The sequence below is a fragment of the Phycodurus eques genome, chromosome 4 (assembly GCF_024500275.1).
Source record: "Phycodurus eques isolate BA_2022a chromosome 4, UOR_Pequ_1.1, whole genome shotgun sequence".
Lineage (NCBI taxonomy): Eukaryota > Metazoa > Chordata > Actinopteri > Syngnathiformes > Syngnathidae > Phycodurus > Phycodurus eques.
In genome coordinates, this window is record NC_084528.1 from 32,166,059 (window position 1) to 32,184,140 (window position 18,082).

At 43.7% G+C, this 18,082-nt stretch overlaps 1 protein-coding gene across 1 annotated transcript in view; it reads left to right on the plus strand.

Moving 5' to 3' along the window:
- Positions 1-18,082, plus strand: part of ntrk1 (neurotrophic tyrosine kinase, receptor, type 1) — a 35,637-nt gene that overhangs the window by 12,463 nt on the left and 5,092 nt on the right. Inside the window, exons 4-14 of the mRNA XM_061675318.1 lie at positions 4,723-4,791; positions 5,673-5,827; positions 6,567-6,709; positions 7,499-7,637; positions 11,455-11,787; positions 12,773-12,790; positions 12,870-12,928; positions 13,007-13,109; positions 15,295-15,450; positions 16,277-16,407; positions 16,707-16,879. Coding sequence (XP_061531302.1) covers positions 4,723-4,791; positions 5,673-5,827; positions 6,567-6,709; positions 7,499-7,637; positions 11,455-11,787; positions 12,773-12,790; positions 12,870-12,928; positions 13,007-13,109; positions 15,295-15,450; positions 16,277-16,407; positions 16,707-16,879 — 1,479 coding nt within the window. The remainder of the gene's footprint in view (positions 1-4,722; positions 4,792-5,672; positions 5,828-6,566; positions 6,710-7,498; positions 7,638-11,454; positions 11,788-12,772; positions 12,791-12,869; positions 12,929-13,006; positions 13,110-15,294; positions 15,451-16,276; positions 16,408-16,706; positions 16,880-18,082) is intronic.

Below are 18,082 nucleotides of genomic sequence, written 5' to 3' on the forward strand. Positions count from 1 at the left end.
AACCATCCATCCATTTTCCAATTCTCCTCACGCCGGTCGCAGGCGTGCTGGAGCCTATCCCAGCTATCTTCGGGCGAGAGGCGGGGTACGCCCTGAACTGGTCGCCAGCCAATGGAAGGGCACACACAGTATAAACAAACAACCATTCGCTCTCACATTCACACCTACGGGCAATTTAGAGTCTTCAATCAACCGAGCACGCATGTTTTTGGGATGTGGGAGGAAACCGGAGTACCTGAAGAAAAGCCACGCAGGCACGGGGAGAACATGGAAAAGCCGTGATCTCCAACTTTCACTGGAGCGGTTCGCAGCCGAGTGTGAAGCGGCCGGGATGAGAATCGGCACCTCCAAATCCGAGACCGTGGTCCTCGGTCGGAAAAGGGTGGCGTGCGCTCTCCGGGTCGGGGATGAGATCCTGCCCCGAGTGGAGGAGTTCAAGTATCTCGGGGTCTTGTTCACGAGTGAGGGAAGAACGGAACGGGGAGATCGACAGGCGGATCGGCGCGGCGTCTGCAGTGATGCGGACTTTGCGTCGGTCCGTTGTGGTAAAGAAGGAGCTAAGCCGACAGGCGAAGCTCTCGATTTACCGGTCGATCTACGTTCCTACCCTCACCTATGGTCACGAGCTGTGGGTCATCCGGGAGGATCTCAGAGTAGAGACGCTGGTCCTCCGCATCGAGAGGAGCCAGATGAGGTGGCCGGGGCATCTGATTCGGACGCCTCCCCGGTGAGGTGTTCCGGGCACGAGACCCCGGGGACCACACCGGACACGCCGGAGAGACTACGGCTCTCGGCTGGCCTGGGAACGCCTCGGGATCCCCCCGGAAGAGCTGGAGGAAGTGGCTCGGGAGACGGAAGTCTGGGCGTCCCTGCTGAGGCTGCTGCCCCCGCGGCCCGACCCCGGATGTTGGATAGTCAATCCCACAAGTAAATGGATAAATAAATATACAAAAAATATATATGTGTTTTATATATTTGTAAAAAATATATATATTTTGACAAATCCCAAACAAAATGTAAAAAAAAATGGATTGCTTTCAGTCACGAAAATAACTGATACATTAATATCAAATTAAAAAATCACTAAAAGACTATAAATAACTATAAATTCAATAAATACAAATACGTAATTAGATAAGAACTACAACAATAATGCATACATAAATAATAAAAACTCATGAAAAAAATCCAAACATAAAGAACAAGCAAATCTTTTTGAAGATGAGAAACTCCAATTTGAAAAAGAAAATGTGTGTGTTATGATGTTAAGACGCCATCAGACATCATATACATCATATTTCACATCATCAGGTAATATCATTTGTTGCGCTCTTATTACATTTTCTTGACAAGAAATTGTGCGTGAAACTTGACCTCCGTTAAAGCTACGAAGACGCCAGCCAGATGGTCTTTCTGCATTGATTTTTAAAAAATATACACTTTTTTTTTTTGCACAGTTGAGAAACGTAGAGCAGTCTAAGAGAATAAATATTGTAGATTTGTTTTTCCATGTTTGCTATGGCTTATCTTTGGCTTTTGATTGCATTTTTATGATAAGCGCGGCGAAGACATCCAGCAGGCAGTCAGTCAGTCACCTTTTACTCGCTCGCTTTGGCGGATTATTGACAAGTGATGCATAATAAATACACTCCACTCAGGCTCCATTATCGCTTAATCAATAATTCCAGTGGGGGGAGGGTGGGGGGGATTGCTCAGCTCGTGTTTGCCTACAGATGGAAAAACGCCAGGAACATTTCATATCACCTTTACGGTGAGCCGAATCATCACGCTTCTCAGTATTATTGTCATATTTGCAATAAAGAAGCCCGTCAGGGATGTGTGCGAATCAGAATATTAGGTACACTTGCACAAGCTAATGAGATCCAAAGCAACATAAAAGCATGTCTAAAAATGGAAAAATACAAGTCGAAGAAAATAATACACCCCAAAAATATTTGAAAAACAATACACTAATATTAGAAAAGTGGAAATGCAGAAACAAATTGAAAAATATTCAGGAATAATACAAAATAGGCAAAAACAAGTAGGCACAATTGTTTTAAAAAAATGATTCGATAAATATTGGGGGAAAATAAAAACATCTAAAAGAAACTGAAACATTAGAGAATTATACGCAATATTATATATGAAAAATGCAAAAATAGTATTCAAAATAATACAAATTATTAGATAAAACCCAACTAATTTTAGATGAAAAACTACACAAATAAAATTAGAAAACGCAACACACAAACATGAAATGGGCAGTAAATTAGGAAGAATACAGACATTTTAGGCAAAAAACTTAAACCAAAATATATCCCCCCCAAAAAAAAAAAAAACACTACAACAAATATTGGACAAAAATACTAAATATTATCAATAATAAAAAAATACACAATAAATCAATAAATATTGACATACTGGGAAGAAATATATATATATTTGATTGTTTTTTTTTGTCAAGGGTAATACAAAATATTACGCAAATATAAACCTCAAACAGCTGAAAATATAGAAAATCAGATTAAAGAAGAAAATATTTGATTTTTGTCCAAAAAGAGAGAAATATTGTATAAAAAGCCAATATGTGATAAGTAGTATAATCTAATGAAAAAGATTACACAATAAATACACATATTAGATGAGAAATATAGATATTTAGAAACAATGGAAAAATATAAGAATTTTCTTTTAAGAATAATACAAAACATTACGCACAAATATTAACCAAACAGCAGAATCAAATTCAAAAATGATGTTTGTGAGAAAATGTCGAAATTTAAATTAAAGAGGTACATATTCGATAATAATTCCAAATGTTTGACAAAAACAGTAAACATATTGTCTAAAAATATGTGTAAAATATGGTAAAATATTAGAAAATAATGAAAACTATTGCACAACAAAGACACACAAAATATTATGCCTGAATGTTAGCCAAAAATAGTCGACAAATATTTAAACAATTCACCAAAATGATTAACTATTAAGAAAAAGGTAAAATATTTGACTAGATTACCAAAATATAAGATGAAAATACAATGGAAAAAACCTTTTGCTATGTGTGCTGGCGTAACATATGCGTCTGGCGCTTAATTTCTGCATCTTCTTCTTCTTTTTCTCTTTGTTTGCCACGTAGGCCAAAAGACAACTCCAATCGCAGCGACGCGACATACGCTCCTTCCAATTCGAGACGGTAACACAAAGCTTCTGAAACGTTATCCCGTCATTTCTGGGCGAAGTCAAATCGCCGATGTTGCGATACGCGCCGGCGAAGCGAGAGAGCGAGCGAGACGCTCCCCCTTTCCTTCCCGCCCGCTCCCATGCGGGCCGGTTGGCGAACGCGAGCCGGTAACGGATACGCCCCGGCGGCGCGCCCATCTTCACACCAACTTTTGGGAGCAAGCAAAACAAGTAGTTGAACTTTTGGCCCCGGCCGCCGCCTCGCTCAATCTTATGCGCAGTATTGACTTCTACTGCATTGGATCATATTGCCGTCAATATGTACGGTCTTGTATTCTACTCCATTGTGATCATCTTCACTCACGCTTGCCTTACAGCACACGAGGACCCATTAAGCGGTGACGTTTCGTAGGCCGCGGGGTTATGACGCATGTGATGCGTTTATTCCTAGGAGAGCCTCGCACACTGAAACATCTCAAAAAGGCCAAAATATTAAGGGGAAAAATATGGATTCGAAAGACAAAATGAAAAGCACTAAAACAAATAGAAGAAACATTTTAGGCAATAATACAAAATATTACGCAATGCTCAAATTTTGAATGAACAATACACACAAAATGTGGGGGTGGGGGGGTGGGGGGTTCCAAATTAGACAAAAATATTGGAAAATATTTTTGGGAAAAATAGAAAAAAAAAATTTTTTTAAAAGTGAAACTTATAGAAGATGAAAAACAGACAAAAAGTATGCAAATGACTTCAAAATATTACAAAATGCTAGATAAAACATTAATAAATGAGAAAAAAAAAACATTAATAAATGAGGAAAAATACAGAAAACAAATTACAATAAAGAGGGAAAATGTTAGAGAATAAATCAAAACGAGACAAAAATTCAAAAAACATTGGATAACAATACAAAAATATTATAAACGAAAAAATGACTAACACACATTAGATGATAAATGTTTAAAATCAAAGAAAAAAAAAAAATCCGAGAAATATTTTCTTAGTACAGCGAACCCGTGCATTATGTACTCAAGCTACCAGGGTAACTCGGGAAGTTCCAGCGGTGGGAAAGCCCCTATTCAAACTCATGAACACACACATTATTATTATTATTATTGAAAGAGACTTTTTATTAAGTATTCTGTAGCGCCTGTTGTTCTCACTCTCAAGAAATCGGATAACATCACTCTGTGATGAAAGGAAAAGAAGACGGCTCTGGATTGCACAGTCCTCCAAATGAGATGCAACATTGTTTCCGAGATTGCCACTCCCACTCGACGTTCGCTGTCCAACTGACAGAAAGCAAAAGACCATTGAACAAACAAGTCTCTCTCTCACCTGCTTTTTTTTTTCTTTTCATCCAAACGGAAAATGTATTAGTTACCGTAAGTTTAAATTGTTTTGATTTTACGACTGGACTGCACCATTATGTATCCTTATTTTGGTGCCTGTGTGAGTAAGCTGTGTACTTTGAATAAAAGGGGGCATGACGTAGTTGCAGTAATTGTTTGTTTGTGGTCCTTCGATCAGGAACCTGGCCTCCAACTCTCTGGAGCGCATCTCGTGGAGGGTCTTTCACTTTCTGCCCCTGCTCAACCTGTGAGTCCCTCGCCGTTCGCAAGCGCCACACTTGTTTGCGTTCACGTGACGTGAATTGAATTAAAATGACTCAAGTATTTTTCAACCCTGAACAGCTTTTTATATATTGTATGATTTCCCACTAATTGCCTTTTTTTTTTTTTTTTTTTTCTTTTCTTACAGTAAAAAGTGTTGCACCCACATTTTGGGGGGACAAAGTCAAAATTCAATATTTAAAACAATTCTTAACATACAAATTCAACTTTTGTGACTTTTCCAATATATTTCGAATGATTTCATTTTCTGATTTTTCTGAATCATCCTTTTTGTTTTATTTACTCATTGTACTACGCCAAATGCCAATGTGAACGGAGCTCTTATCCATTTTAATTCGAAAATAGAATTTGATCATTGATCTCTTGATTATTTTATTTTATTCGTATTATTATTTTATATTTCAAATGGTTTATGTATAACACTTTGTTGTACAAGCAGCGCTTGTAGAAGGAAAGTTGAGTTGAGTTCCTTTCAGTAAAAAGTTCTGCACCCACCTAAGGTCATTTGTGTTATTCTGGAATAAATAATATATGACTATGTATTTATTCTGTCTAACCTAGATACCGTCATAGTTGAAAGAGTGTGCATAAATGTTGCAAAAAGCAAGGGTGGCTATAATTTGAAGCGCATGTGTGTCATTTCCTGAGGCTTTTGCCGCTCACCGCCGACTTTTAAGTGCAGCGCAAAAGAAACAACAAGTCGCGAATTAAAGGTTAAACTAAGTCTAAGGAAAGCTCGCTGCGTTTGATTGACAGGCGGCTTTTGAGTGCACGGCGTTGACATTTTTCTCGTGGTAATTGCGTGCAAGCTTTTAGATTCATTTGAAGAAGTCATTTTCTCACCAGGGTTCTGCTGGACAACCCTCTGGTCTGCTCGTGCGACCTCCACTGGCTGCAGCGCCGGCAGCGGAGCGAGCGCGCCGACCCGGACGACCACCTGTTGACGTGCGTCGCCGCCGGGCGCGAAGTACCGCTCGACTCGCTCGTCATTGACAACTGCAGTGAGTCGTTGCTACTTTGTTGGAATCCGGCGAGCGCCGCGGACGTCACGCGTAGCGGCATCACTTTGCAAAATTCAGCCCTCGGAGCCAGTTCCACTGGGCAACTTGACATTTGGTAGGCATGTCCATCACGCGTAGACCCGCAAAAAAGTCTCGAGGACCCGTGCTGCAAAACGCACAGGAATTCGGCCATTTTGGTTTAAAGTGGCCGTTGCAGGCTCATTTTCAACATTTCCACAACCCTTTAAACAACCAAGTTCTGTCCATAAAATCAAACATAAAACACAATAATAATAGTAATGATCTCCGGTAACCGGTACGAGGCCACCGGGATGGTGAAATTGTAATCTCGCGATCACAGCGTGCATGACGTCGCTCGCGTTGGCTGTAGGCTGAAGTTTGAATGTAAACAAACAACTGCGATAAGAGTCTTTCCAATAAAAACTAATACAGATTATTTGAGGCATGGAGGCGCGAATGAGGAAAACTCTTCGGGCACATGTTCTCGGGCAACAAACAAATGCCCAAATCGTGCTCTTTGTGGTGCATTTTAATGTATGGAAAGTGCTGTATAAATAAACGTGATTTGATTTGATACATGCAGTAGATGACAACACAAAATAAATAAAACAATGATTTCAGGTCTTGCACGGTTGCTGGCCAATGACAATGTTGTTGCCAGGAAACAAAAGACTGGAGTGTTTTGGAGGCGTCTTAGTGGATTGTGTGCTGTTGTCAGGTCTGCCCGAGGTCACCATTCTGCCCTCCAACAACAAGGTACAGGAGGGGGGCAACCTGACCTTTGAGTGTCACGTGACAGGAAGTCCCACCCCGCAAGTCAAGTGGCGCACGGACGCTCTCCACTCGCGCTTCTTTGCACAGGTAACACACACGCACATACTGGCTTTTATTGACACTTGTCACTTGGGCTATATCCACGTTAGCTATTAATTTGCTTTTTTTTGTGACACATTATTTCACTGTTTTTTTTTTTTTTTAACTAAACGCTCACACACGCACGCACACAAATAAACGAAAATTATAATTTTTGGCTCAGATCAAAAATACGAAATAGAAAAATGCACCAATTGACTGCGTTTGATTTTGATTATTAGACTTTTTTTTAAATTTATTTATCTCAGCCCAAAATTGATATAGGAAAAAAAAAAATCCGGGAATTTTTTTTTCTTTTTTTTAGGGTAATGCTATAAGATGAGCTTGAAATGATATCAAACTGTTTTGGGATGAGAGTTTGTAGAATAATTTGGTTTAAGCGATTATCCATCCATCTGGAAATTGTTAACAATTTTAGGGGTGTGTCAGATGTTTTTTTATTATTTTATTTTTTTTCTATTCAGCAGGGGAGTCGTGTACTTATTCAACATAATCTGTAAAGAACACATATTTCTATTATTTCTGTGGAGGTTGGAGTTAATACTGGGGGGGTAATGCTGAAAAGAAGTCAGCGCTTAGAACAAATAAAACAATATTAAAAGCTAAAGTCGTTTTGAGTAATGTCAACGTAATTTTCTTTTTCTATAAGCAAAGGAGCGAAAAATCCATTAACAAGAGGAATCAGACTTTTTTGGGTGGGGAAAAAAAGAGATGTTTTGTTTAGTTTTTTTTTTTTTTTTTTTTGCGGATGGCAATCATCTTGTCCGTGTGTGGCAGGAGAGAATCTGGGGCTCGACGCTGGAGGCGGTCGTGTACCTGACCAACGTCTCGTCCGGCGACAACCTGCACAACCTGACGTGCGAGGCCGAGAACCAGGCCGGGCCCGGGGAGGACGCGGTGCAGCTGGACATTGAGTGTAAGGAACCGCCAACCCGGGTGTAAATGTCAATGCCTGCCACTCTTGAGACTACAAGTCCCACAATGCACTGCAAGAGCATTGGGTTTCTATATTTTTAGAGGCCACTTGAGAAAGAAAAAATAATGAAGTGCATTGAAATTGTAACGTTTGCTTTTCGTTTGGACCCCCTGCGTTACGTAACGATTACCGGCAGAACTGATTTCTTCCACGAGGCGTTGTTAGAAGTGTTCAAATAAAAAATGAGGTCACACAACGATTGACCGCATGTCAAGTGACCGAGTGCAAAATTATGAAGGTAATTCTGCCACGTGTGGGGAGTGGCTGGACCCAAGAGCAGGCGGAGGCAGATGTGAAATGATGAACAGTTTATTGAGGAAAGGTTCTGGACGTGGTCCTGGATGTGTTGGCAGGCGGCGGCGTGGACAGAAGAGGCGGCCGGCTCGGTGGCAGGAATGACGTGGGTCAGGAACACAGGGGAGCACTGGGAACGAGGAGACACGAGAGTTCACAAGGGAAGCGAGGAACAGTATAGCTTACTTGAGTACGGTTGGGCCGTGGTACCGCTAGAAGAGGCTGCAATGCTTTGGCGAGGATTTCCTGGAACGGGCAGGCTTACAAAGTCTTGACTTCATCAGGGATCACCTGCTGATCTCGAGCAGCACACCTACGTGCCGCAAAACCGTGTTTGGGAATCAGTGGCGATAGAAATTGTTTCTGTTTTCGAAAACACACAACTTGCAATTTCGTTGCAAATGCACCATACAATCACATCAAAGGCTTTCTTTTCTATTCTCAGGCATCAGGGTTGACGTGGGAAATCCCAAAACTTTCTTGTAGAACGATTTGAGTCCACTATAGAAAAGTCCGACAGTATATAGTGATTGGAAAGTAGTGAATGAGCAAACCATACCAACGCAGCCATTAGGTTCATGTGCGACTGTCAAGGCTTATTTTTCCCGATTGTGCAACTTCTCCTTAAGCAACTGTACACTTGACATTGTCATTCTTCAAATCCTAAAATGTCAAATGTGGCGGCGGGGGCCAGCGGCCGCGGCTTCAATGCGCACTCTGAAGAGCTCAATGGCGGTCTCTCCGAGGGGCCCGAGACGAAGGCGAGACGCGGCGCGGCGCTCGGGTTCTGGAGCAAACGGCCCTCGCACAAATCTAAGTGTTTCTAATGGAGCTCTCTGTGGTCCGCCACTCGTGCCAGACAACAGCACAAAGCCGAAGTGGAGCCGGCAGACATTTCATGCTCGGGCTGCAAGCAAAGGACAGATAGGGAAATGCCAACTGGCCTCTTGTTGCTCTCAAAGAACCTCCTGTCGCATCGCTTTTGATCTGAGTACTCGCACTCGGTACTTAAGTACAAGTACAGACACAGATACAGGAGAAGAACTGATTTAACTCCTGTACTTAAGACCCTCCAAAACAAATGCTAGATGTTTGAAGATAATAGCATAAAACTTGTACAAAGACTAACAACTATGTAGTACTCACTCGTGGCAGTAACAGCACTCAGTGATGCTGCCGTAGCCAGTATAGAGCGCCCCGTTGTCGGGCGTAAGTGTGTGCACGTCACAGAGAGACTGAGGAGAGAAGTTGTTTTGTTGTTTTTTTTTAAAACTGGATTTAACAGTCAGTGTGTTGATCAGGGCTTCGGGCTGGTGTGGCTGTGTTAGAGCGCCTCGTTGTCAGCCCTGTGTGTGCGCATGTCACGGAGAGTAGGCTGTAGAGGGAGGTGTTTTTTTTTTTGGTTTGGTTTGGTTTTTTAAGTCAGACATAACAGCCAGCGTGTTGAATCAGGAGTTAGGGCTGGCGTGGTGTTTTTTTTTTTTTTTTTTTTTTAAAAGGCCGCCATAACAGCCAGTGCGTATATTTCGGCAGATCAAAGTGTTGCCGTTTGTTGTTGTTTGCTTCCTCTCAGAGACTTTGGAAATCCAAAAGCCGTTCATTAGTGTGCTGCATTACTGTGGTGTCATATCTCATCAAGTGAGTGATGCTCACCAGGAAAGCAAAAGCACCAAAAGGGGGGGTGCGGTGCAGGGGGGGGGGCGCCAATAGACTGAAGGCCGTGTGCACGAGCACCCGGGGACAGATAACCAGCACTGGGGAGAAAAGAAAAAAAGAATGTCTCCGATAACGGTGCTCAGATCCGATTTGAGCCTCGCCCTTAATGGACTCTTGCCTCCCACTCGGGAGAAGAGGGGAAAAAAAAAAAAAAAAAAAAAAACTTCATCTGGCCGTGATTGGCAGGCGGGGAAATGCTGGCGATCCATCAACGCAGCCCCCCTCGGCGGACGGACGCTCGTTAACCGCCGGCCCTTTAATTACCCTTAATTACCCCCCAGAACAGCCGCGTGGGCGTTTCCTGGTGAGCGGCCGTCCCGGTCATCGATCGGCATGCGCGTCGCGGCTCGCCCGCTGTTCATCAAACAGCACCCATTTTTTTTTTTCTTTTTTTGCCACGCTTCTCTCCCTTCAACTTGGAGATAAGAACTTTACACTCTTCGTGCTCATTAGAGCTAATTGTTGTCTTACATTTTCACGCTGCGGAGAAATGGTCACGAGTTAAATGCGTGACTGATGCAAGAAACCCCAACACGGTTCGTCAACTTGTCCACTGCCGCTGTTCTCGAGCTTTTTGTTCCAAGACCCCCAAAATATTGTTTTCTGTGACAGTTTAACCCACCAAATGAAAGTGAAGACTCTCTTCTTTAACTCGAATCACTAAGTTTTTGTTTTTTCAACAACACGGCTGTCTCACCCCCAAACAAATGGTGAAAAAGAGCTTTTTGTCAAAAGAAACTTGAGTGACAGTGACTTGAATGCAATATGTTTGCTTTTGTGACAGCTCAAACTGTAAGAGAACAAAAACAAGACCGAGAGAGGGCAAAATAATCATTGATTGACGTACTCTGTTGGAGTGTTAGTTGCCTAAATTTGACCGACTTTTCTCTCCCTCACGATCAACGTGACGAGCGGAGATTCAGCGCCGAATCTTGATCTTCCGACTCTTTTCTGCATTGCACACACTTGCTTCCGTACCTTACCCCACAGTTCAACACAGTAACTCAAGCAATAATTATCGTTGCGTAGCAGAACCAAACGTTCTCTGTCGTCAGCACTTTTCCGAGGCGGGGGGGTCTCTCGAGGTTCCCCTCGGATCATTTCCTGTAAAGTTCACGGTGCGCTTTTTGCGGTCTGCACGTCCACGTGTTGAGCGGCCTTCATTATTCATGGCGGGGTCAGCGCATGTCTGAAAACACGGATGGACAACATCGATTCACGGAAACCCGAAAGGCAAAAGTGCACAATCGGGTAATACAGCACAAAAGTTGGACACTGAACACTTGAAATGTTGTCGAAAAGATGGTAAAAATTGAGCGTATGCTGTCGTATGAAAGTGTCTTTAGCTTTTCCTCGTCTTATTGATTACGGTGATGGCAAAAAAGCGACACGTTACGAGCTTTGTCATGTCGTGACAAACGACATTTTGTTGAAAATGTCAACAAAAACACGTGGACCTGATTGAGCAAAACCAATGTGACATTTGGATTCTGCACATCAAAATTGTCCCGAATCAGCTGAAGACTCTTAGACAATAGATTTGTTGTTGACCAGTGTTATATTGGAGACAAAGTATTTAAAAAGAAAAAAACAAAACACCTTGATGTGTTCAAACACTTATATCAAAGGCAGAGGATTGAAAACAAGACAAATATTGGAAGGTAATGAAACATACGGAAGAGTCAAAGTGCGTCTTGCTTTTTCTTCATCCTTTTTGTGGCGATGCCGCCCACGCGATCCCCGCCAGTCCCGGCCAAGATCCTGTACCTGAGGAACGCGGTTCCGATGCACCACTGGTGCTTCCCGTTCGCCGTGGACGGCAACCCGGAGGCCAACATCACCTGGCGGTACGAAGGCTCGGCGCTGAAGGAGACGGCCTTCGCGTACACGCAGCTCTTCCCCGACTCGGCCGACGGCTCCAAGAAGCACGGCTGCCTGTTCCTGGACAAGCCCACGCACATGAACAACGGGCGCTACACGCTGCTGGTGGACAACAAGCTGGGCAAAGACCAGGCCAGCGCCGCCGGCATGTTCATGGACAACCCCTTCGGACTCTTCGATCCCGAGGGCCTCATTCCCGGTGGGTTCCCACGTGTGTCCTGGCTGTTTTTAGTTTTTTTTTTTTGCCATCCTCGCATAAATACTTGAACGTAGGGCTGCAGCTATTGAATATTTGTGGAATCGGTTGATTAATCCATTATTCCATTGATTAATCGAATACAAATTGATTTTGCAATAAAGTTTGTTGCAAAATCAATTTGGATCGGAGTGACTGCGGTTTACGATTGTTTATTTGGTATTGTTCGATAATTAAATGTTGACAAACGATGAAGCGACATGACACGAGCGAAAATGCCTGATTAAACGTGTTACGGTGGCCTGCCATAATAATTCTTTCGATGTTTTTCATCATCCCATAACACGCCGTTGACCGGAGTGTGCCAAATGCCCCCATTGAGCGCCCCCCAAAAATGGAGCAGTTAAATGACGTTGATGCCCTGGCATGTGGGCAAGGAGAGCCACCGTCGCCGTTCATCCGACGGGACAAACGGTCAAATGCAAAATGAGAACCCAACTGCTGCTGTAGGCCACAACTCACACCCGGACGCTCACACGCAGACAAACTGAATCCAGATCTCGTCACTCACTAGGCCACGCCCCTTTAAGCCAGTTGAGCACCCCTTTGGTGCCCGCTAAACGCCACCAAAGACCAGACATTGTGGATAAAAGGTTGTCGCGATTCCCGCAATAATTACTAAACCGAGGGAGCAGATTATCAGTGACTTTGATTTTCCTCATACCTTGGCACCTGTATAAATCTCCAAATGGTTAGATTTTTATATATATATATATATTTTTTAAATGTGGAACATGGGGAAAAAAAGAAAAAGTTTTGAACTCGATAAAGATGACACCAAATTTGATTTGGCTGTTCATGGCAAAACAACAGTAGCGAATATTGCTCGTTTTTTCACCTTTATTGCCACAAAAACTGTTGTTTGAACGACATTTGTGTGCGTGCGTTTTGTCCACTTACTCGTGTTCTTTGTGCCCCCACATGCAAGTCATCAACGTGGACGCAAGTGAGTCTCCGTGTGAACTTTTCCGACTGGCTTTTCTCCCGTAAAAGCATGCCAATGTGCCCGATTGTCTTGTGCCCAGTTCCCACCAACAAATCCGTCACGGACGTCACCGAGAACCTGGAGAGTCGAGTCTTTGTGGTCCGTTTTCATTCGTCTTTACCATGATCCCGAAATGGCGTGCGTCTTTTTCTTCATTTGGTGAATTGTACGTCTCAGGTGTCGGCGGCCGTGGGTCTGGCTCTGTTCGCTTGCACCTTCCTGCTGGTCACCGTGTCGGTGATCAACAAATGCGGACACAACTCCAAATTCGGCATTCACCGTGAGTCGACGCCTCGACTTTATGCTCCACTCTTCTGTATCTACATATTTAGATCAGGATCTCAGAATACGTAACAGAACGGAAGTGTGATTTGAAACTTTTTGTGCGGTTGTATGATAATCGTTTAACATGCCTTTTTTTTTTTTTTTTTTTTTTTTTTTTTTTTTTTTTCTTCCTAGAACATGATACAACGAATACAGCATCTGTCAGGGATAAGCGTGATGTATAAAATATAAGAATTTTGTGGTCGAAAGAAGCGTAACTTCAACAATTTAGGCCTGGCGCTATATGTCTGATTTCTGTGGGAAATAATATAAAGTGTAATATGCTCCAAATACTCCACTTAAGCGGTTGTAAGAAGCCTGATTAGCTAAGTAAGTAATGGGCCTACTTCACGTAACATTATTCAACTTTCAATTGTGGAATTGAGTTGAAAACAAGGTTGTACAAGGCGTGATGATGAAATCGGTCTTCACGAGTGTCAGATTGTAGGCGAAGGCTGGCGGCGTGGCGAGTCTGACTAACATCGGGCCGAGCTGTAAGTTTGCGTCAGCTGGCCTTTTAAAGTGCCTTAATTACTGTAAGAGAGCAGAAAACCTCCCTCGGCTGCGGCCGTGCGGCGCGGGGCCATTAAAGATGATGGATGGACGGACGGCGAGACGGGCGCGCGGCCCAACCCTCGCTCGTGCATTTACACTTGTGCCTAAGTGGCTGTGATTGCCTAAGTGGAGCGCGCGTGGTTCCTTCCGTCCGTCCGTCCGCCCGCTCCATCTGCTCACTTTTGTTGATTCCATTTGCGAACGTGTTGGACCCTGGAGGTTGTTTAGGCCAGGCTCGTTTGGCCTTTTACGGGCTCGGCGTGACATCTTTTTTGCTTCAATGGCGTCCTGATTGCCACACTGATCGCGGCCATTATCCGCGCCGCGCCAACAAAGCGAGGCCGGGTGGCAAAGAGCGGCGCATTTTTCGGAAATCGATGCCCAATTGCCACGTGCCGTCGTCGCAATCGCCAACGTCGGGTGGCAAATGTACTCGCACTTGGTGCTTATGTACAAGTATACAGTAGGTACTCGTAGAAGTAAACAAAAAAAATCGTCTGTATGTGGCCACGAACAAGCTGAAAGTCTTCAAAAATCAAACAAGGCCTGAAGTTTAAGTATAAAAGTAAAAAATAAAAAAAATAAAAAGTACTGTCAATGTATTCTCTAGAATATACAATTCCCGTTTTAAGTTGCCACAATGGAAAAAAAACGTTTTTTTTTGGTTTAGTTTTAAACTAAGAGCTCCCTACCCAGGGCTCAATCTTTTATGCTACCAAGTCGGGCTGCAACTAACTAATAATTGATTCCTTTGTCTGTTTTGATTAATCGGTCAATCAGATAAAATAATGTTTTTTTTCTATCCCTTTACTTTCAAAAACAAGATATTATTTCAAATTGAGTGCTGAAAATGCACAAACATCAATTTAATATTATTCAGTTACTGGTTTGGTCCATAAAATGTTAGAAAAGCAGCAAAAAATGTTGTTGTTTTTTCAAAAGTAAAAGCAAATGTCTTATTTTGATAAGACATTAAAATAATCAGTCTGCTTTAATGGAGGACAACAGAAATCTGAATATTTACTGTTGAGAGGCTGAAATTCCAAAGAGTTTTGGACAGTTTTAAGTTAAACAAGGTCTCCAAACGATGAATCCCTTATCAAAAATAGGTGTCAATTCATTGGATAATCGATTAATTGTTGCACCTCCGGGGATCTCGTTTGCTGTGCGTAGGAGACAACCGGCGGCCCGCTCACGACGCGTCGAGCCTCCGGCGGAACGGCTTTGGCTCCGGAGACTTTCGGGAAAGTCGATTACGTTCACTCGCCCGGGAGCGAACTAGCTCGTGAGCTAAAGGAGTTAAACAGCTCGCTCCGGCCCGATCGATCGTGGCGACATCGTTTGAATCCGCGGTCCACGTCCGCACCCGGAAACGGTCCCATTCGGACGAGCCCGCGCCATAGCCCCAAAAATGCATATACTGTATGCCAAACACCATTATGAACCAAAACAAAGGTTTCGGACAAACATTACCTCTAAAACGGTTCAGTTGTGAAGATTTGTTACATTGAAATGTGTCAAATTGAAAAGTATGATCACTTTGTTGCTCGGGTGCGTGATTGTGTCGCCGTCTCGTTGCGCGTCAGGCTCGTCCGTGCTGGGCGCCGAGGACGACCTGGCCGTGTCGCTGCGCTTCACGAACTTCGGGAGCAGCCCGCCGTCCTCGGACGAAGACTCGGGTCTGTCCAGCTTCGTGGAGAACCCGCAGTACTTCTGCGGTATCATCAAAGACAAAGACATGTGTGAGTCCCTCACGTTCACTTCAAAACGGCACCCGTTACGGACCGGGCGGCGGGCGCGCCTGGGACGCATGCCGGCGTCGCAATAGCTCAACTTTTCGGTGCGTGGGTTTCGCACCCGTGGGGGGCGTGGGTATCGCGACACCCACACGTTTCCCCGGGTGTTGCTTCCATGGGGGATGTGGGTGTTGAACGTACCCACATTTCATTTCCAATGAAAAGGGTCCACTTTTCCCCAGTGGCGAGGTTCCACACCCACAGTTTCCCCTGGGGCGTAGCACCCATGGAGAGATGCTGGTGGTTAAAAGCAACCCACATTTCTTTTCCGTTGAAAGGCTCCAACATCCACACATTGAATGTGCACACTTTTCTCGGTGAAAAGGTTCAACCCTAACCCCCACTTTTCCAAGTGAAAGGGTTCAATACCCACACTTTTCCCCGGGGTTGTCGCACCTGTGGGGGATTCTGGTGTCGCAACACCTCGACTTGTGCCAGGAAAAAACTTTAACACCTACATTGTGTTTCCCTTTGAAAGGGTACAACACCCGCACTTTGTCCTAGGGGCATTGCACCCATGAGGGACTGTGGGTCGCCACCCTTCTTTTTACTGGTGAAAGGCACCGACATTTTTCCTTTGAAATGGGTTCATCGCCCACACGTTTCCTGGTGAAAAGGTTCAATACCCACACTTTTGCCAGGGCAGGTGTTGCAACACCTCCACTCTTCCCAATGTAAGAGTTTAATATCCACATTTTGTCTGTTGAAAGGTTTCAACACCCTTGCTTTTCCCAGTGTGCGACTTTTCCCAAGCATGCGTTTGCGCGTTCAGGTGTGCAGCACATCAAGCGGGCGGACATCGTGCTGAAGTGGGAGCTGGGCGAAGGCGCTTTCGGCAAAGTCTACCTGGCCGAGTGCGCCGACCTCAGCCTCGACAGTGACAAGATGTTGGTCGCCATCAAGGTGAGTCTGGAGTTTAGTTGGGGACCTTCTCTGCCTCTTCGTCCTACTGTTAATTACGCTGCGTGTCTTCCAATAGAGCTCAGTGCTGCCCGGCTTGTGGTGGCACAATGTGGTACTACACTGAAGGCACGCACCTCGAAACTTGGATTCGCTTGACTGTATACTGTAAAACAAAAATAGTTGCTGAAAAATCTGCGCTATAGTGGGCGGGCCGTATGCTTTACGAGTTTGTGTCCCACTTCTGAGCCCGACCCGGCCACGGTAATCATACAGTTGTTAATTGTCAACTTTGGCGCCAGACCCTGAAGGACGCCAACGAGTCGACGCGGCAGGACTTCCAGAGGGAGGCGGAGCTCCTGACGGTTCTCCAGCATCAGCACATCGTGCGCTTCTACGGCGTGTGCGCCGACGGAGAGCCGCTCGCCATGGTCTTCGAGTACATGCGGCACGGGGACCTGAACCGCTTCCTCCGGTACGGACGTGCTTCCGCACTCCGACCCTCGCTTAGTAACGGGTCAATCGATATATTGGGAAATTCATGATCGTGCATAAATAATTGCAAAATTGGACAAATAAACTCGATTAAAGTACTATTTGCAAATAGAATAAAATCAACCAGCACAATATCATTTTTTTTTCCATGGGAGTGCTATTAATACACTGAAATATTATTAAACATTTAATATCCCTGGAAAAAACAATCAATTCAAACGACTACTCTCAAATACAATGAAGTAAGAGAAATTGAATGTGGTAATTATTCATTTATTGATTTCTATGGAAAAACTGTCCATATAAATGTCCACAATTGTCCCGCTAAACATGATTAAGGTACTATTCCCAATTCAACGACAAAAATATATATTAATCAATACATTTTCAAGGTGCAACGTTATATAAAAATGTCCCAGAGTGCTCAGGATAAACTTGATTAAAGTAGTATTCAGAAATGAAATAATAAAAAAAAAATATCCCACGGAAGAACTTTGCGCCCAGCTATTGAATTGTGTTTGCCATTTGCAACCTAATTAAGTTTGGTTTTTTTTCTTTTTTTGCTAGACATTTATGAATCTTGAGTAAACACGTTAAGAGGAATCGAACGCGTACTAAAATGACTGCAATTATTTCTTAGCAGGTTGCGCGTCTTTGTATTTGTGTCCTTAGCAAAAACACAAATGACTAAAAGCAACTGCAGGTTTCTGTGAAACATTTCTGCAGCCAAGAAGTAGGAATAAAGCAATTTTCTTTGACAGCCTATGTGCCCGCATGTGCGGCCACATTGCAACGCAGAATTCTCACCAATTGTCTCATTTGGGGGTCTACTCGTGATCGTCTTGCCTACCGAATTACAAATTTGAAAAAAAGACCAGACTTTGAAGGATTTCCTGGAAAACGGCAGCTTGAAACCAAAATGGCAAACTCGGCGGCTCTTTTTCACCCTGGCTTCTTGACACGTTTTGATGGGTCTACTCTTGATAAACGTGTCTACCAAATTTCAATTTGCTCACTCAAGACCAACTCTGGAGGCTGAATTTTAGAGCGGATTGAACAGAATTTCATGTTTTCTGGCAAACTCGCTCCTGTAGCGTTTTAACGAACCACGAGGGTAAGATAAGCAATTGAATTGTATACAAACGCTATTTTTGAGTTTGTTTTTGGTCATTTTGGCCTCTCG